Source organism: Sesamum indicum, linkage group LG2 (assembly GCF_026168435.1).
Source record: "Sesamum indicum cultivar Baizhima isolate 11 linkage group LG2, ASM2616843v1, whole genome shotgun sequence".
NCBI lineage: Eukaryota > Viridiplantae > Streptophyta > Magnoliopsida > Lamiales > Pedaliaceae > Sesamum > Sesamum indicum.
In genome coordinates this window covers 17,065,290-17,086,191 of record NC_142658.1, presented here as the reverse complement: position 1 = coordinate 17,086,191, position 20,902 = coordinate 17,065,290, and the positions used below count along the sequence as shown (strand labels likewise).

Sequence of the window (20,902 nt, the reverse complement as noted above, 5' to 3'; positions counted from 1 at the left end):
ATACTTTTATGTTATTTTATTTTGAAATAGTAATTAGGGGATAATTGTATTATAATTATGATATTAAATTAGAGTTGGTTCTGGAACAAAAAAGGTTTTTTGGATTAATTACATTAAAAAATGCATTCAAAAATATGAAATTATGTTTTTTTTTTAAAATAACTTTTATAATTCACACGCCCTCCGATAATATTTCATTTAAAACCGTATCCTTCACTTAGATACTTGGATAAAAAAATATTGAAATCGGTGTAAATTTTTAATTTTACACCCCATTTAATATTCAATATTTTTTTAAATACTCCGCCTAGTATCATAGGATTGGAACATTGAAGAAAATATTTCTCAATCGCACTGTGGAAAAGAACAATCGTAGTGATATTTGAGACAAGATGATAATAAATTCGTGCAGATTATTTTTTTGCTGTCGTACATAGTTTCTCCCGTTGACGTATTCCACATACTAAAAATTATATTAAATCCTTAAATAAGTGACAAAGATCTCAAATGGGCTTAAACATCGAGCTATTATTGTCAGGTGCAACCTTCCCTGTGCGCTAGCGTTGGTAGTATCATAATTAGCTATTTCAAATACCTCTTTAGACATGAAGATAAATTTTGTTTTATTTTAAAAAATACAGAAAGATAAATTGCTATTATTCTTTTATAAAATGATAATTTACTCACAATATCACAGGGAAATAAATTACATTAAATCCTTAAATAAGTGACAAAGATCTCAAAATGGGCTTAAACATCGAGCTACAAATGTTAGGCGCAACCTCCCCTATGCGGTAACGTTGGTAGTATTATAATTAGCTATTTCACATCCTGACAAGCTTCCATGGTGATAAACTCCAGCAAGACTCTATCATTTCAAAATTTGAGGAAAAAAAAATTGATAAAAATTTGATGAAAACATCCCAAAAATTTGAAGCTTATTGAATTCTCTCTTCTACATAGTTAAAAAATTTGAAATGAATGCAACTCTTAAAAAATATAGGGAGGTAAAATCATTTTATCGTTAAAAAAACAAAGAGGTAAAACTGCTATTATTTTATTATTGGGGATAATTTGCTCATTTGTAATATCACTGAACAGACACAACTCTTATTGACATTAACAAATTTGACATGAATGTGTAACTCTTTTTTTATTTCCTTTATGGATTTAAAAATGGTGACCTGCTATCATATTAGTGGCATATTATTGATAAAAGAGTTTAGATTATTTACTTTTTAAGGACAGTGATATTTAGTCTTTATTATAGCATGTTCAGTTATTAATTCCAAAAGATGTACCCTATCATTATTTTATTCATGAAATAAAATATGATTTTAAATATGAGTAATGACATGGTTTTCAACTTTTCAGTTTGAATTAGTTTTTTTTTTTTTTTTTAATTTCCTATCGAGTTGTCTTTTTGTATGAGGTTGTAAGGAAGTAACAAATTTAATAATACAAAAATAAATTATATGCTTCAATACATCATAATTTGGGTGAAATTATGCGTTCAGGAACTGCGTACCATTGTGACTAATTATTGCAAAAAAAAGAGGATAAAAATTTGAAACAATAAGAAAAAGTAAAAATATTCAATGAAATGTTGGGTTTAACATATAATTATTAAATTAAGTATTTAGCTGGTAATTTTAGCTGTAAAATGTAAAATGATTTTATATAGGTAATTACTTTCATGTAGATTAAAAGGGTATTTTAATAAAATTATATTAAAACACATAAAAAAAATCTTGGTGATTTATTAATAATGCAGATATAGATTGTGCTTTATTAATATATGAAATTATAAATTAATTACAGCTCTGCACCTTATAAGAAAATCTACAAAAGAAAATCAAAAGTATCAGACGGATGCAAAACGTCTCAATAGGTTGGTTTTAAAATGCATTATCTATCTCTACTTTATTATTAAGTAATTGCACATTTTTCGTGTCCCACTTAATTTTGGTCTGTCGTTTATTTTTAAAATTTTAATTTAATTAATTATTTTCAACTCTCTTTATTTTTTTGATTTTTCATAACTACATTTTAGTTAAAAAAATTCTCATGCATTTTTGGTATCTCTAATATTATTTATTATCTTTGTTTGTGAATATTTTTTATAATCAAAATATTTATATTAATTTATTATCTTAATATATATTTTTAGGTACTTTTTTTTTATCTACAAAAACTAATAATACAATTTACAGAAACATTTTATTTTATTTTATTTTTAAAAATTATGCTATGCTTTGTTATTAAGTGATAGCACTCTTTACGTGTCTCACTTAATTTCCGTACATCACATATTTTTGAAATTTTAAATTAATTAATTGTTTCCAACTCCCTTCATTTCTATGATTTTTCATAATTACCTTTCGGTAAAAAAAAAATCTCATGCATTTTTGATATCTCTAATATTATTTAATATCTTTGTTTGTCAATATACTTTTATAAATAAAAAATATCTATATTAATCCATTATCTCAATATATATTTTTAAATACTTTTTTACTCTACAAAAATTAATAATACAATTTATATAAATATTTTATTATAATTTTTTTTTTAAAAAATTATGCACATACATATATAAAATGTGCTACAACTACGAGCCATTCTTCAAAATAAATCTCTATCTCTCTTCCATATATATTTGTCAGAATTGAGAGGGTAAGTTATAATTTCGTGTGCGGTTGCAGTTTATCTCTTAGAATTGGAATTCAGACACGAGCAAGAATTGCAGCAAAGAAATTAGAGTATGTAGCGTTTGATCCTTTCATCACCTCAAGTAATTTGAGATAATGGCTTGATTTAAGAAGCCTCAAGCTTGTTTCTTCACTTAATTGATAATTGGTCATTTTTTTGACATCATGGTTAATGGTTTTCAAGGATTTTCGACAAAATAATTTTCATATTGAAATCATGAATAAGGATGTTATTGAATATTTGTGCCTTACAACATACAAGACTGGCAAGAAGCAAGTTTTAGAAAGAATGCAAACAACACACCTGATTATATGGCACGGTGATAAACTCCATTGAAACATACAATATTACTAACCCGAGTTAGTTGATCAAAATATTTCTTTTTGTGTGTGTGACATGATAGACTTGGCCACCCAGTAAAATAATGATGTAATGATCATTGAAAAGATTCAATGGACACTCACTAAAGAACTTGAAATTTTTTGTTGAAAGTTATTTTACAAGTTCGATTTGTTTTCTTAGAAATCTAAATACAAAACTGCCCATGACAAAATTGAATCTAGAATCTCCGATATTTCTTAAACGAATTCAAGGAGACATGCAGGCCAATGACACCATCATGTCGACCATTTAACTTTATGGTATTGATTGATGCATTAACACGTTAGTCATATGTAAGATTTTATGTTCACAGAATGTTGCACTTGCAATACTTCTAACTCACATTACTAATTTTTGAGCTCATTTTTTTGATTATCCCATTAAAAATATCAAGTCATATGATGCAGAATAATTTACTTCTAAATCCTTAAAAAATTATTGTTAATCAATTGGATAACTGTGGACCATCTAGTTTCTCATATATACACTCAAAGCGGTCTACCAAAGTCGTAAATTAATAGTAACAAGATAGCTAAACCCTTATTGATGACGTCAAGATTGCCCTCATCGACACATGGACATGTAATTTTGAATGCAACAACTTTAATCCAACTTATATCGAGCTAACCCTTATTGATGATGTCAAGATTGCCCTCATCGACACATGGACATGTAATTTTGAATGCAACAACTTTAATCCAACTTATATCGACTGCTTATCACAAACTTTCCACATTACAATTTATCTTTGAGAGAAAACTATATATTTTTATTTAGATATTTGATTGTGTGGTATAATCCCGATACCTCCTCTTTAAAGAACTAAAATAGGGTCAGGAAGGAGATTGATCATATTAAGTCATTGATTGTAAAAATTATTTATATGTATATATATACATGGTATATTACATTTTGTCATCCGAACTATATCCGTTGTTACACTTTGCCATCAAAACTTTTTTAATATCAACTTACCATCTCAACTTTGCGAAATTTGCACTTTGCCATATAAGACCATTTTTTTTATTGATTTTTCTGTCGAAAAACATCACATTTTATATATATTTGCAAAAATCACATCACATTACCCTTAAATATTACATGTACACGGTATGTGATGTTTTTTTTACAAAATACTTGATTGAAAAACAGTTATAAATGGCGAAGTGCAAAATTTCGTAAAGTTGAAATAGTAAGTTGACACAAAAGATTTAGATGCCAAAGTATAAAAAAAAAGTCATAGTTTGGATGGAATATATATATATATATATATATATATATGAATATGAAAAGATCAAGATTTAAACCAGAACAATGATAAAACCATTTCCAAATAAAAATAATATACATGTCTGCGTCATTTTCAGCTAGTGAAATTTTTTCTATGTATTACAAATAATTACATTTAAGATGATTTCTTTTCCCTACCCAAGTTTGGGCCATCTAACATTGAGCCAAATTACGTTAACCAAATATAAAAGAAACTTTCTGTAAATTTAATGAAAGATAAAAATTTGCAGAAATTAATACACTACCGGTTAAGTGTCGACATTGTTGACTTCTATTTATACATCAAATTGTTGGCTTGGGCTGGAGAAAATGTCTCAGGAAAATGCAAGAATACGCACTTAAACCAAAGTAAAAATAATAGATACAAGAAGGAAATAGGATATAAGAGAAGAACTGTATGCATTATCAAGAGAGAATATAAAGGCACCATCCAAATGACATATATGTAATTGCTTGATGTTAAGCATATTCGAATTACAAACCTACCAAGCAATTTTATCTGGGCTTTAAAAAACATATTCAACTGAAAGTTTAACTCTAGAAGAGAGTCAAAATAGCTTATATGCTTAATAAAAGAAGTTCAATTCAAGTACGTACCATTGCAGTAGCAGCGGCAGCATCATGGCTTATGGACTTTGAAACCAAATACTCGGGGAACATAGCTCTGAGAAGTCTTCTGTGGCTTTAGGTGTGCATACGTCATCAGAAACAGGTGGGGAAATGTAGTGCCGAAATAGGCACCATCGATGCCTTTATCCAGTCAAAGAAACAACCGAAGAATAGAAAATTCACGAAAGCATAGAAGTCAGAGTATGAAGCAAATTGAGTTCAGCATATTAAATAGAAATTTTGAAGTTGCAGGGATGGCAAGGAGTCTTTGATTCAAATATTAAGTTAGAAAACTATGAACAAGGCTATTACTAGCTGAGTTACACTCGGACTCAAACAAAATGACAAACAATCGATGCTGGTGCTAGATTCAATAAGCCCTATGTCCGTTTTTAGCGTGTTTATTAGCAACAAGCAAAACTGATACATGATAGAGGCAAGGTTTCCACACTTCAAGAACTGCCTGCCCGCTTATTTCTACTTCCAGATTCTTGGGTCTGCTTCACAGACCAAGACACAAGGAGAGAAGAAGCTCTTCTTTTCTTTTCTGTTTTGAAGGGAAAGAAGAAAATAAAATGTAATCAACATAGATTGAAACACAGCCAACCAAATTGATAGAAAATGGTTGTAAATTTTATCAGTTAATAAAAGACAATAGTTTCCATCCACACTGATATTGGCTCTCGCAGGCACAATTTCTCTCAGAGGACAAAGAAAGTACAAATGGAGAGAGCTAATAGTAAATTCACGGAAATCAAACAGCATCCAAACAATATACTCTATTATTTTATACTTATGTAAAGGATACTGTCCTGGAACCTGGATCGAGGAGTGTAGATATCTTCACACTTGGGACAGTATATTTTCACTGTGCCTTGACGCGGAATGTCCGATTCACCAACAGGGAGGCAAGGTTGTCCACAGCAGTAAACCCTTGGACATCTTCCAAACTCCGCATTCTTGTACTTCTCCAGCTGTAAGAGGCCAGGTGTGACAATTTGAACAGCACGATGAAATCAACAACAGTATGACTATGGTTTTTTATCTTACCATTGCAGCCAGTCCTTTAGTTGTTAATATGTAGCGGACATGTATCAGACCATACAGCATCTCAGCAGCGGATTCTACTAATTCATTCTGTTCCTCTGTAAATGAATCACCTACAAACTTCAGCTATTACAATCAACCCTAATAAAGTACAAAGATACATTTGATGACACAATCACAAAAGATGTATCAGGACATGAATTTCAACTAATAAAAGATGCCTCTCTCTACAGGATGGACCTTAACTTATATGTTAACAGAGCTCTCCGCTGTATCAATAAAGTTTAGCTTGGTCAAAATTATACCATGGCTCTAAATAATAAATAAAATAAAATTTTACAACTTGCAAGGTTTGGCCAGCACCAGCATGTTTTTCCACTTTCAGGCATGTGTTATAGGGCACTGACTAGCCTTTGTGTGAAATGAATAATCATGTTTGGTTGTGCTTTTGTTTTACGAAATCCTTCTTAAAATTAAGCCTAATCTAGTTCTTGACGGAGAAAAGGAATAAAGATTTCCCCATAGATAGGGGTCACAAATTCAACCATTGTGACTTTATGAATCAAGAGCAGGGAAAGAAACTGGTCCCCTCTCCTCCTCCACCATGTTCTTCTTTTTCTTTGTTTCTTCTCTCCCCATTGCCACCATTGCCCCTTTATCTTCCTCCCACTGCTACACTGCCTTTTCTTCTTGTCCCTTCCTCTTTCCTTCTACTGCAATTCCTTTTTTATCTTCTTCCCCTCCCATGCCCCATTTCTTCTAGTCCTCCTTTCACTCCCAGCTGTGATGAGGAGATGAAACACAAAATACTATTTCCAGGACAATCAGATCCATCATTGCTGCACTCCACCATCCCAAAACCATCTCCAATGAACAAACATACCACCAACATCACCCAATCAAGAGGATGACGATGGTGAAAAGGATAGGAAGAAAGGATGACAGTGGACAGAAAGACATGTATTAAAAGAATGACAAACTAAAATACAAAATACTTTTAGCTGTCAGATCGGAATAGATTATCTTGATAACATTATTTTGTGCACACATATAGTAGATGAAATTTTCAAAAACAACAGTAATAATTCATTAAGGAGATGAACATACCAAGTGAAGATTCAACATCCAGGATTAAATCCAGCGCATAGTCATAATATGGTATTTGACCGCTCAATCCACACAAATTGAAATCATCCTGGATGTAGTCATCATCAACCTCGCAAAAAAACTCGTTCCCACGCAGATTGCAAAACCATGAAATCCAACATGTGTCGTCGTCATCGGACCCACTAACATCTGACTCCTCGGTGTCTGTTTCCGATTCCTCTGCTATCCACATATATAAATAATTCAGAAATAACATTAAGAAACTAATAATCTAGGTCCAGGAAACACGATGAGCATAAACAAAGCACAAGACGTCCAACATATCCCTATTTTCACTTATCCATGCAGAAATGAAATAGAAGATACATGTTCACATACACTAGTAATACTTTAGGGAGACAAAAGTTAATCCTTCCCCCAAGTGCAAGAAAGTAGTGTGAATGACGTGCATATGGGGCTATGATTACTGAACTAGCCAATATAAGCGTTTTCATGTTAAGGCCACATGCCTGACTTACTGATCCCCAAAAATAAAAATAAAAATAGAAACATTACTGTATCAGGAGCTTAGCACTCAAGATCAACAGCCAACACATGAACCTCATTACCGCTAACAATATACAACAATTAAATAAATTCCACCTATAGAACGATTTTACAAAAATCTGTTTTCCCATCTTTCTCTTGGCTCAATGTCAATCCATGGTTTTGGACAACAAATAAACAACCACATGCTCCAACAAATTTCAAGTGTATTAAGCCATGAAACAAGGGAAATGCCTTCCATTTCATAGAGTCAGCAAATGATCAAACATACTCCTTTGCATGACTGCTATACACAGCCTCTCCAGCTACAAACGAGACTTTGTACTTCAAAGGAAGATGGACTCATAAAAATCCTCATATTACTAATTCTGAGGACAAGCTATCCCTGGTGAGTCATCGCTGGTTTACAAATAGACAAAAATAGATTGAGATATTCGGAATAGTGCCCTTTCTTCCCCTATGTCTATGTGAACAGAGAAAAAGAAAACGAAGATTTACATCGATGAGACAAATGCACAAAAGGCTAAGCTATGTTATCCTTATTTAGTGTGAGGATATAACGTTCACCTATATAAAATTACATAAGTTGATAACAGTGGAAATCTCTCCAAAATCAATTCGTATAGATATCACAAGAATCACTTAGATATTATTGTGATTTTATAATTATTTGGAGAATCAATTCATGATTTTCAACATCATAAACAAACCAATCCAAAGCCTCTACACATGTGTTTCAATTTGCTCGTATCTTGTCTTTTCTCTTCTGCCTAAAGACATCAAGCTAATAAAAGATAAAATTGACCAAGAAAACAAGCATTAGAGTTGGTCTAAAATTGCAAACAGTACATTTTCATAACTGAAAACGCACTGCACCAGAAACATTGAACAAAATTTTTATAACAGAGGAAACAATAATAGAAGAAAACATGTAAAAGAATCATATATTTTAACTTATTACTCTGCTGACATAAGAGTTTTAATCAATGAAATATGCATTATTTTTCCTCTTATAAATACAAAAAGGAAAAATCAGGAAATAGAAGGCATAAACCAAGAGAGGAGAGGACAACATCTTCCTTTAGAAGATTGTTTTCCTCCTCGTGAGACTGATTAGAGGGAAGCATGGACCATTGTCAAAGATGATGGAGAATGAGCCCACAACTGCAATGAGAACAAAAGGGAAGAAACACCAAAGATAGCAAAAAATAATCTCATTCCTTTAATTTAATCTAATTCCCTTCGGACAACAAGGCAGTAATCAAGTGGCATCAGCCTCCTGCGACTCTCTTTCAAAGAGAAAAGTCACATATACAGCTGAGGAATTAAAAATTAATGGTTCATAGTCCATCAAGAAAGATAGATATATGAATAAGAAACAAAAGAGAAGTGAAAAAAACAAAGACAACAAACTGATGCAGAGTTATTAAAACACATAGACATTAAATAATGTAAAATACAAGCAAATAAAAAGCAAAAAATGGGGATGGGTGAAATTTTCTCTTATTCTGTTGTGCTGATTTCTGAAAATATCTATCTGATGGCAGGTTCCTGTCATACACTCATTTCCCTTTTGTCTATTTAAACGTGAATGACTCTGGAACTCATTTGGAATTAAGTATATGTACAGTATGTATCAATGAATCCAAAGTGACAATTCGAACCAGCAATAAGAGGAACTATGAACACAAAGACTATTCCGTGTGTGCCATCTTATCTAGACCAATACAAACCGATTTGCCTCATCAAACTTCCTCTTGAACAAGAGTGTACCAAGGTCTAAGGAAAGACTGTAACAGATAACCTGAGTTACTTATCATTAAGAGACCAAAAGTGTTTCCTGTCCAGTGTTTGTTTAGCTATCTAAATATATGACCTGCATCTGAGATAATGCGCTCTTATTGCAATATATTTAGCATGTAAAGAAAGCACTTCGTAGTTTGTTCACAACCATCAAACCAAAATATTTCATAATATACGGTGTGCATTTGTCCATCCAAAAGAAGCCTCTGTGTGCACTAAGAAAATTTACAAATTGCAAGCTCGACCCAAGTGGAAATCCTGAGTCCTAAGGCCTGAAGTCCAACAGAGAGGAAAAAGATCAGAGGGAAGATCCAAGCAGAAACAATTTGGAGACCTGTGACCTCGACGCAGACTTGAGACTTCTGAAACTCAAGAAGAACACAAGTCTAGGCTGAAAATTGAAGGTCAGACAGCCACAACTGGACAGCTGATTTTGAGGGGCATTTGTTAATCAGCCAAAAATGGGCAAGGCCAAATATCCCATATTGGATAGGAAAGACAAAATTACATAGCATAAATCAATGGGGAGTCCATAAATCATAGACCCTTAAGCTTTTGCACAAAGAAAGGTGAGACCAGCTAAACCCATTTTGGGAGAATAAGCCCACTTCTACAAGGAAGCCCATTCTAAAGATTTGCTTAAGCTCTCTCCCATTTCAAATAGATCAACTCATCCCGGCAACATATACATGTATGTTGGTGGGGGGAGGGAGGTTCATTGCATTAATATATTCGGAATTTTGTTACTTTTGAAAAAATGAGTTAATATATAAACCAAGTAAAGTTAATACCCAATCCGAATTCAAGTTCTTGTACAACTAAAGGAAAATTATCAATTTGTTATATTTGCATGTAATACACATACCTTTAGATCATACAAACTTACCAACCCATACACACTCTTCAGGCACACACACTCACACGGACATACTTGTATCCTACCCATACCAGCATACCCAGTATTTGTTTCATATATCATATTGCTGTAGCTATATCCACATCCGTACATCATAACCTCCCTTTCACAAGTGCTGACAAGTAGCCTCCCTTTCATAAGACAATTAGTTTCTGTATAAAAAAGCCTTCACTAAAATATATGATGTGAATGACTAAGATCCTTGTCCAATATTTTATCACGAATCAGTTAGATAATGACGCATTAAACTCCTGCCTAAAGCTCCATGCTAATTAATAACAAGAGTTCAAGCACTGACTGGTGTATTGTTTTTGTCTTCTTATCTATACTTATGCATCACAGTTTCATCAATTATTAGTGACCCTTAGCATAGAACTTCTACTTCGTACACTCCACTTTCTAGCCACCTAGTTCTGAAAGCACCCGAGTCTAGATCTTTTTCTCTCATATGTCCAGCTTATCCACTCATTTCTTATCAACAAAGCAGCAATTTTATGTTTCATACTCCAGTCCAAAACCACACATCAAATCCAACAAAGCACAATATAGAATCAAGAAATTTATGGTATACCCATTAGGTTCTCAAAGGATCCTAAATAGCAAATAGGAAACAAAAGGAGATATTTAGGAAAAGCTCCTATCAGAGTTTTATCGGAAACAAGAAAAAGATGGAGAATCAGCTGGCAAAAAAACCAAGGCAGAAATTAAATTCATACATGACTATCATTTCTGTTAATTTAGAAAATATCTAAAACTTCATCATTTTTCTCTTATTTGTATGACTAATGAAAAAGAAAAGTGAATTAGTCTCTCCTCTTTTCTTTTACATTGTGCTTTCCCCATTCAGTACAGCACCCAAATGAAGCTTCAGAAGTTGACTTAATCTAAAAGCCGATTGTAGGCCCACAAAATCTTGCAACTGTCAATCAAAGGACATTATTACAACAAGCTTTCGCCTAAGTTTTTTGTTCCTTTCCAGTTATGCAGAAGATGAAAAGGTGGCTACACACTTGGTCTTCCTTCCCACGCTCACGTACCCCCATATTTCACATTTCCCAGCTAAATAAAAGGATAGGCGCAGCTCCATACTCCAGAACTTCTAGTAAAGATAACTACACGTGGCCACATTGTGCTGGAATCAGGGCCATTCTAGATCATAGTTTGGTCCAAAAGACCTACCACCCTATTACAACTTCTTGTCAAATTTCAACAATCCGGAGGTCAACAACACTTGGTAGAATTGTTATGAGCTCAGCAGATATACCCTAACTTCGGCCCTTGAGCACAAGGAATACTTCAAGAGGGTATAAGTTAGAAAACATACTAGGAAAGAACACATTTATTTGTTGACTGCAAGGATAGACACACTTCTATTAGTAGTTCACAACTTCATTAGTCCGGTAGCAACTTTAGTGATACATATCTGGCCAATTGGTTGGGTTGTTACAATTAGATACAACTAATTCAATCCATGTCAACACCTTCAATTCCAGCGACTGAATCAAATAAAAGACTTCTCAAGTCATGAAATTGGTATTCACGTTTTTGCTACAAATGTTGTTTCTTCCTCTAGTTCTCTCTCCTAAATGTAAAGTGTAAACACTTATAATTTACCTCCAAAATTGATTCTTCAACCTAAACCCTCTAGTAATTCTTGATTTTCTCTTCCGCAGCTAAAAAGAGTCATAACATACCAGTTACTCAAACACTTACAACCCAATTGCTAAACACTTTCACTTATCCAACATTTATCATAACCAGTACACCTCATAGAATTACCAATTCAAAGCCAAGTGAATTAATTCTGGAACCAGATAGCGCGAGCTCACATTGTATATGTTTAAAAGCTGAAAGGGAGTTAACGCACCATCAGAACACTTGCTGATATTATGAGGGTTAGGGACGGAAGGGAAAGCGTCCTTGGATTTGAAGGGATGGGCATCCTTGTCTAGAGTTTCCTGAATTCTCTTCAGATTCGACACGTGTCCCATCTCCCCTTTGCTCCACCTCGTTCTTCCTCCTCTTTCTCTGCAAATAATAACAACAATTCAATGCGTACATATACGTATATCAGTTGTGAGAAATTCGAATTTTACCCTGAAAAACTGATCTGAGAAAGAGTGGCAATAGCTGCAATTAGGGCTTTTGGTGGGGATGAAGAGGAGAGAAGGTTATCCCATTCTTTCTCGGTTCTCTCTCTCGTTTTTGTGCTTCACTTTTGTGTCTGTATATGTGTATATAGTAATGTACTGCGCTTAAATAATTATAACTACAGTTATTATTAACTGTGCATGGCATGAAAAGATATCTTTTTTAATTAAAAATAATCTTATATTCACTATCACCTAAAATAAAATTTAATTTTAATAATAAAATATCAAATAATAATTTTAAAATTATCACTAAAAATAAATATTTAGCGACAAGTTTTGATCTTTTACATAAAGTTGGAGACAATTCAACTGCAATACAATATAATATTGTCACTGTATATAGTGACAACAATTATGTTGCCATTGTATATGCATCACTAATCCTTGCTAATAATATTTTTATAAATAATAATTACCATTATAACTATAAATTTTATTATTGTGGTAAATAAAAATTATTGTAACTAAAAATATAATAAGTGACAATATTAAAATCATTAATTCTTTTTAAAGACTAATTATTTTCCTTTTTTCTTTTTTAGTGTGTTGGATGTGGATTAAGTTTTATTTAAATTAACTAATTAGATACTAATTTTGTTTACCTTGTCTTTTTACAATTAGAATTTTAAATTAATATTTGTGTTAGTCATTATATAAGAGTTGCGTAAAAATCTATCTTAATTTTCTGTAACGTTAATATGTAAGAAGTTCATTTTGATTTTTTAGTAATCATACATAATAAATAAAATAATTATAAGTTGAAGATGGCTCTTCAAAACTCTCTCTCTTCTCTTATACACACTGCATATACTAGAATCCATGCAAACTCAATGAATGATCCTAACGCTAATGATGATACAGGTGTCACGATCATCAGACAGGCGGAGGAGGAAGCAGATGGTACAGATGGGGGAGGGATTAGGCTTGCGTGAGAAGGTGCTCGCGACATTCAACTTTACAGAGTTTGTGTCGTTGGTTTCGTATGTCCTTAACAATGCCGATGTTGATACTATTACGATGCTTAATAGTCTAAAGATACAGATGGAGGCAAAATTTGGAATGGGTAAGGGGGATAGATAGTAGAGTATGTTGGGGTTAGTGCCTGCCCTAGCATTGGTTTACACTGTGTGTAAAGGCTTAGCAAAACCCAATGTTGCTATGGATTCTGGATTCTTGAAACATGTTAGCTAATGTATCTCTGAGTTCCTGCTAGAGCTCGAAGGCACTGCCCGATGTTGCTCACGTCGAATAGGAAGGACGAAGAGGAAGTTATACTAGTTGTTGCCCTCTTCTCAACAATCAGTGCACGTGGCAAACCCTATAGTGCAAAACCCTATCGATAAGTTTCATGAAGGTAGCCAAGAGGATGTGCCTGAGTGTTCTAGGACAAAGGAAACTTCAGGACTAGAACTGTTTAGTGGTTATATAAAACTTTAAGCCAGAACGACTAGAGTATGCTCTAACAATATGATTTCCGAAGCTTTTCATAAATCCTTGAGGAAGACTCTCTACTTTGAGCTGCCTGAGATGCAAAATGGTGAAGCGATAGTAAGGGCAACTGTGGTAATGGTGGATGAGGGATCAAGGAGGTGGTTTTTTACGATAGTGGGCTATTTCTTAAGTAAAAGATCTTATTTTCATCATCTGAATACCTATGCTCGATCAACATGGTCTGCTGTAAAGGAAATTGTAGATACTGCGAATGGATTTTATTTCTTTCCATTCAAAACTAAGGCTGCTATGGAGGAGGTCATAGAAAGGGGACCTTAACTATTTCAAGGTTAATCTACTACAACGGCGGGAACCTGGGATGACATTGAGGAAACATCAAGATACTCAATGTCTTGTGTTTGAATTAAGCATCTCCCAGTTGAGTACTGGATGGAGGATGGCTTTAGTATGGTGCATAGTGGAGTTGGCAGACTATATACACTAATGCAATCACTAGGATATGTACCAGGTTAGACTGTGCCCATGTTTGAGTGATGCTTGATTACACATTTATTCTTCAAAAACACATTATCATTATTAATTCATCATTGAGTAGTGGGCGAGATATGTTGATAAAGGTTGACATAGACTATGAATGGCTGCCACAATGCTATGTTGGCTGCAAGTTTTTGGGCCATATTCTAGACAATTGTCCACTTAAGAAGCAATTTGCATTTAAATTGCCTGCAGTTTATGTTCAAAAGAAAAGGTCAACTTCCATTGACTTGGATGATGAGGTGGGTATTGAGGTAGTGGCCACTAATGACACCGCTGACATAGAGCTGAAAGCTAAAAATAACAAAGACCAACAGTTCAAAACTGTGGGCTCTTCTTCTTTGAACTTGCGACAACCTGCTCACTATTATTCTGGAGGAAATGGTAAAGAAATAGAATTTTTCAACAAATTTGACTCTCTGGAGTAGAGTGCAACTTACATTGATGATGTTGATGAAGTTATTGGTGCGGTGGAGGAGGATTTCTCAATTTCGGGCCATACATAATGCAACTTGCTAGGGTCTTGTCCATGATTGCAACTAGAGTTTGGAATGTGAGGGGCCTCAATCGCAACAATCGTTAGCTTGCGGTTGACGGACTGGTGCTAGAAAAGTGCAATTTATGAACCTTGTAGAAATGAGAGTGGCGCAGGGAAATGTCCCCCGTGTCCAGGTTAGTGCATTGCCCTCGTGGAATTGGTTTATTTCTAATTGTCAGGGTCCAAATACTCGTATCTAGGTTTCTTCGAACAATGTGGAGGTGGGAGTGGAAATTTTAGGGGTTCACAGTCAATTCATTCACTACAAGGGGGAGAATCATAGATTACGTACCAACTATTTGATGATAGTTGTCTATGGGAACAATGAAGTAGGAACGAGAAGGGAACTTTGGACTAATCTTATTCAACTATCTGAGGTGTTAGGGATCATCCATGGCTATTATTGGGGGACTTCGACACGGTTGTGGATGAAAGTGAGATTTGTTGAACTCATGATTTAAATAAAGTAGCCATGGAGTAATTCCAAACTTGTTTTTGAAGTTGGATTTGTAAATTTTCCCATAACTGGGATGTAATTTACTTGTACAAATTGTAGTGATGTTGATAAGAGGCTATGGAAAAGATTAAATAGGATTTGGATTGGATGGATACTTGGTTGCTATTATATTAGCAATCATCAACGTACCTTTAACCATCCTCCTCTACTGCTCTCAGGGAGTGAGGTACAGAGGGAGCTTGCTATGTTTAAGTTTGATAACTTCTTAGCTAAATAGGTTGGTTTCCTACACTTCGTTACTAGCTTTTGCAAGTACAATATTTTTGGGACATGTATGTACTCCATCACCAGGAAATTGAAGATGATAAAACCAATGTTTCTTGCGCAAAGGAAGGTCAAGGGTGACCATACACTCAATGTACAATTAGTTGCAGAATTTTTTGCTCAGTCCCAAAAACTTGTATACATGTCAGGCATGTATAGATATTGATGAGTCCAGAGAAATTCTGCATGGTGGCATTTGCTAGAGTTGTGGATTTAGGAAACAACATGCTGCAGCAGAGAGCAATATTGCAATGACTTAAAGTAGGAGATCAATGATACAAGGTTTTCTTTTGGAAAATAAAAGCACGAAAGGCAATATAGAAGGTGTTTCAAATACACTGTGCATGAGGCTGTGCTTATTGAACAGAGTGAAATGGTGGATGTGTTTGTTGGTTATTTTCAATGGTTGCTCAGTGGTACCAAAAGAAAACTTTCCATTAAGTTGGAATATTTGAGACCTTGGGCCAAACATTTGAATACTCGAGGAAACAGATAGGTTTACACAACCTATCCTAGCTACTGAAAGTAAGGAGGCTATTTTCAGCATTCAAGAGGATAGATCCCCAAGGTCTAATGAATTTTCTCGGGTTTTTTCAAAGGGGCATGGTCAGTGATCGACAAAGTTGCGACAGCTATCCAAGAATTTTTTTCAATTTGGTAACCTTTTAAAACAGGCTAATGCCACTCTGCTCACCTTGGTTCCTAAGGTACAATTGCTTAATGTGGTGAGAGATTTTAGACCCATAGTTTATTGTAATGTGTTGTACAAAGCCATTACCAAAATATTGGTTAAGAGAATGCAACCATTGATTGAGGAAATGGTAAACCCTAGACAGAGTGTTTTTATGCCAGGTAGGAATAACATATAACATTCTATTACCTCAAGAACTGCTCTTTGGTTACAATCAAAGGATACTTCTAGAAAAATATGAAGTCAAGGTATATAAGGAAGGTTTATGATTCACTAGAGTGGAATTTCTTACTTGCAGCACTTAGGATGTTTTAGTTTCCTCAGGTGTTTGTTGGTTGGATTGATGAGTGTATTCTACCGGTAGATTTTTATTTTCTGAGGATAGGTTTACACAACCTCTATCCCCTTATCCTTTTGTGTTAGTCATGGAAACCCTACATTTGATGCCGAAGGCTCGAGTACAACGAAAGCAGAACATTGAGTTTCACTGGAGATGTAAGAAGTTGACACTTCTTGACTTATGTTTTTCTAATGACTTATTGTTGTTTTGCAAGGCTAAAATGTTCAATCTGTCAGAGGCTTTAAAGAGGTACTGGATCAGTTTGCAACTGTTTTACATCTACATGCCAATTCAGCAAAAAACCAGGTGCTTTTCACTAAGGCTGCTGAATACAATTAGGTATACTGGAGTGTCTTAGTTTTCAATAAGGTCAACTTCCAATTAAATATCTAGGGTTGCCCCTGGTTTCATCAAGACTTACAATGAGGGGTTGTCCTCCTCCTCTATTGAAGATTGATAGTAAAGTAGTAAGTTGGAGTCATATGAACCTCTCTTTTACTGATAGGACTCAACTGTTGAAATCAGTTCTGAGCTTTTTACATGGTTATTGTGGATCAATATTTATTTTGCCTAAAAGGAGTTATAAAAGCCATTGCAAGTAAATTTAGAAGATTTTTATAGTAGAACAATGCAGAAAGAGGGTATGCCAAGGTAGCTTGGGAACAAGTCTGCATACCCAAATAGAAATGAGGCTTTGAGATCAACAATATACATATAATTAATATGGTGTTTATGTTGAGGCATTCATGAGAGATTCTGCAGAAAAATGATTTATCCATCTAGGTGACTTGGATACTCCAGTACCGACTGAAAAAACACACAATTTGGACCATTTCTGGCAACACTGGCACGTGGAGTTGAAAGAAGATTGTAAGGCTATGCGTCCAATTGCTAGAAAGAGAGCAGTACAAAGTGGGGTTAGGGCAACAATTCAGACTTTGGTTGGGCCTTTAGCATATAGATGGTCCTTTTTTTATAAGTATTTGAAGGACCACAAGTTATTGGACCTCGTATAAGGGCTAAATAGGCCTGTGTGATTTATAGAGGGAGATGGAGCTGGTCTGCGCCAACAAACCTGAAGTGGTTGATATTATGGCACACCTCCCCACTGTTCACGTGGTAGTGGCACTATTAAATGACGCAATACAACAGGTACATTCAACACTAAGGATGCAATGTTGTTGTTCTAGCCTTAGGGTAGTAAAGTTGCTTGGCATGGCCTATTTACAAGAAGGTTTAAGATGCCCCACAAAACTTCATCCTTCGGTTAGCTATTCTTGAATGGCTATCAACCTTTGGCAAGCCGTGGTGGACACAACAAGACCAGAGGTGTGTTCTCTAATCATCTCATGTCAAAACACACATGCACTTATTCTTTCAATGCTCCTACTCTAAAAGATGCTTGGAAGTTCTTTGTTGGAAAATTGGCTTGAAGTAGCTAGGTTTGCAATGAACTGTTGGCATTGAACGAGTTAGTAAGAAGCGGAGGGGAAAACACTTGGTGAATGAGGCTGCATGGGCAACACTAGCATCTTGTATATATCATTCATGGAATGAAAGGAACAAGAAGAGGTTTCAGAATGGCACAAACTTGTAGTGGCATTTCATATATATAAGTACTCTATTTATACATATATATGTATATATATATAAAGGGTTAAATATAATTTATCCTCTGTGTTATGTGAAATAAGTAAATATTCCATGTAAAAAAAATAATTAGCAAATTACCTGCTTGTGTTTTAAACTTGAAGCAAAATACCCCTATCCATAGTTTACATAGAGGATAATTTATTTTAAAATATATTAATAATTTTTTTAAATAAAAAAATATTTATAATTACGTTAAATTCAGATTTAAAGATGTTAGTACAAAACTCAACGTTCACTATGGGACAAGTCCAGCAGAGCAAAAAGAAGGAAATGATAATGATACCAATAGATGAGCGAGTCTGAAGTAAGCCACAAATAAAGCCGTAACCAATTTCTACGGCTGAAAATCGCCTAACACATTTCAACTATGCTCTGAGAACTCTCTGCAGCCTCTTTACTTTTCCCCACCTCGCTGCACCCCAATTTCCGATAATGTCGATGGCCATTTTCTCCCCAAAAATTCCATCTCTTACCCCTTCTCCTTCACAGTCGCATGGCAAAACCCATGTCAGTTTTAAGCTTTATCTACCTCTCAGACCCACGAGAAAGCTCCGGTTTGATTTGCTGGTGAGCTCTGATAATGGCTCTGGTGTGGCGGCTACTATCCCGGATGAGACCCCTGTGAGTTCTGAGGAGACTGTGGGTTCAAATGGGTCGCCTCCGCCGCCACTGACGGCGAAGGATCCAGTGGCGGAGCCGGTGAAGTTGGTCGGAGGTGAGAGCAGCTTTGAGGACCCGCGATGGGTTGGAGGGACATGGGACTTGAAGCAGTTTGCTAAAGATGGGAAGACTGACTGGGACGCCGTCATTGATGCTGGTGACTCACTCGCCGTATACACATACATACATAAATTGAATTTGAATATTCATACAATTGTTACCCATTTTGCTTAAATTGAACTAGCTATTTGTTTGAGTGAAACTGTTGTAGGATTAGGGACGAATGGGAATTTTTTGAGTGTTGACGTAGTGTAGATATTTCGGCTCACATGTGGGAGCAATTTAGGAACTCAAAATGCGGATGAAATCTTGAATTTACATGTAAAATTTGAGATAGTTTAATTCTTTTTGGCCCAGGAGTTCAGGCCCAATGGGAGCATTGCCTCAACAAGTTGTTTAACTAGTGTTTGGACATGAGTGTTCTCTTTCTAATTAGGATCATCCATCTGAACATTTGTGAGAATCTATGGGTTAATGCCAGAATGCATTTGAATTTTATAATCTTTGGCAAACTTGCACTTATCAGAATATTTCAATCTTAACTTGCACATGAATCATCTAACAGGTACATTTAGAGGTATATGATCTCTTGCTGTATATAGTGGTGGATTGGATCTGTGTTTCACCTAATTATGTGTTGTAGATGAACTTGCTGAATATAGATGTGGCTGGATCACTCTTACATATTGAAAACTTATGGTGCTTGGTAATTGTAGTATCTTTATAAGGTTTGCTGTTTTCCCTTTATTTAGTTCTGATGTTGCTTTCCGTTTGTTCCTGAAAGCACTCGTTTCTGCTTCTGGTTTTTCGCCTGGTTTATAACTGTTTTGGGTTGATTGTTTGCAGAAGTGAAGAGGAGAAAGTGGATGGAAGACAATCCACAATCATCGAGTAACGAAAACCCTGTTGTTTTTGACACCTCAATTATTCCTTGGTGGGCATGGATGAAGAGGTTTCATCTTCCTGAAGCTGAACTGCTCAACGGTTTGCACATTTCTCTTCTCCATTTTTCTGCAAATCTTGGCCGGGTTGATCCGCTGATGGTGTCACATTAATACTTTTTGCAGGCCGTGCTGCGATGATAGGCTTCTTCATGGCTTATTTTGTGGACAGCTTGACTGGGGTAGGTCTTGTGGATCAAATGAGCAACTTCTTCTGCAAAACACTGTTATTTGTAGCTGTAGCCGGTGTCCTTCTCATAAGAAAGAATGAAGACATAGAAACAATTAAGAAATTACTGGAAGAGACGACGTTTTATGACAAGCAGTGGCAAGCAACCTGGCAGGATGAGACACCAAGCAGTCCAGGAAAGTAGTAAGCAAATGCGGCATCTAGTCCTCCTCCCCTCCTCTGATTTTGTTGTAATCCTTCACTAATTCTCTGATGATGCCTATATATGCAATATTATTCCCCCATTTTAAGAAGGCTGCAACGTGTAGTTACTGCTTTATTCCTGAATCTCAGAATCTGTATCCTTGTGAGGGCTGCTTTTGTAATCCGTTTCTATCATTTATATGACTATGTTTAGCCCTGTGGTAATCCTTGTTACACTATTTGGCATGAGTTTCTTGTTCTTGAATCACTGAACAGAATGTTCTATATCATCAAAATATAGGAAGGGAAGCATTC

The 20,902-nt window shown here is 35.0% G+C and overlaps 2 protein-coding genes across 4 annotated transcripts; one reads left to right on the top strand and one right to left on the bottom strand.

Moving 5' to 3' along the window:
* Positions 1-4,765: 4,765 nt before the first annotated feature.
* LOC105155985 (casein kinase II subunit beta-1) lies at positions 4,766-12,667 on the bottom strand. 3 transcript variants are annotated; one of them, XM_011071985.3, is made up of 6 exons: positions 12,508-12,667; positions 12,279-12,439; positions 7,147-7,368; positions 6,043-6,152; positions 5,801-5,966; positions 4,766-5,133 (listed from the first exon to the last, which is right to left on the bottom strand). In XM_011071985.3, exons 2-6 carry the CDS (start codon positions 12,400-12,402, stop codon positions 5,003-5,005), a joined length of 753 nt encoding a protein of 250 aa, XP_011070287.1. In that variant the 5' UTR covers positions 12,403-12,439; positions 12,508-12,667; the 3' UTR covers positions 4,766-5,002. The 3 variants fall into 3 exon arrangements, with proteins under 3 accessions (XP_011070287.1, XP_011070288.1, XP_020547773.1); XM_011071986.3 differs by having other exon boundaries at positions 6,043-6,137; XM_020692114.2 differs by having other exon boundaries at positions 7,147-7,365.
* Positions 12,668-18,847: 6,180 nt separating this feature from the next.
* Positions 18,848-20,812, top strand: LOC105155984 (light-harvesting complex-like protein 3 isotype 2, chloroplastic). Its single transcript, XM_011071984.3, has 3 exons — positions 18,848-19,370; positions 20,120-20,257; positions 20,341-20,812. The coding sequence occupies exons 1-3, from the start codon at positions 18,986-18,988 to the stop codon at positions 20,586-20,588; spliced, it is 771 nt and encodes a 256-aa protein (XP_011070286.1). The 5' UTR covers positions 18,848-18,985; the 3' UTR covers positions 20,589-20,812.
* Positions 20,813-20,902: the final 90 nt, after the last annotated feature.

Excerpts from the sequence above, each read along its gene's own strand:
- LOC105155985 (XM_011071985.3), bottom strand. The coding sequence starts at position 12,402 with ATGGGACACGTGTCGAATCTGAAGAGAATTCAGGAAACTCTAGACAAG. Across the intron at positions 6,153-7,146 it reads GGATGTTGAATCTTCACTTG|GTGATTCATTTACAGAGGAA; the intron begins GTATGTTCATCT and ends TGAAGTTTGTAG. Across the intron at positions 5,134-5,800 it reads TCGATCCAGGTTCCAGGACA|GCATCGATGGTGCCTATTTC; the intron begins GTATCCTTTACA and ends GACTGGATAAAG.
- LOC105155984 (XM_011071984.3), top strand. The coding sequence starts at position 18,986 with ATGTCGATGGCCATTTTCTCCCCAAAAATTCCATCTCTTACCCCTTCT. Across the intron at positions 19,371-20,119 it reads GGACGCCGTCATTGATGCTG|AAGTGAAGAGGAGAAAGTGG; the intron begins GTGACTCACTCG and ends GATTGTTTGCAG. Across the intron at positions 20,258-20,340 it reads TGAAGCTGAACTGCTCAACG|GCCGTGCTGCGATGATAGGC; the intron begins GTTTGCACATTT and ends TACTTTTTGCAG.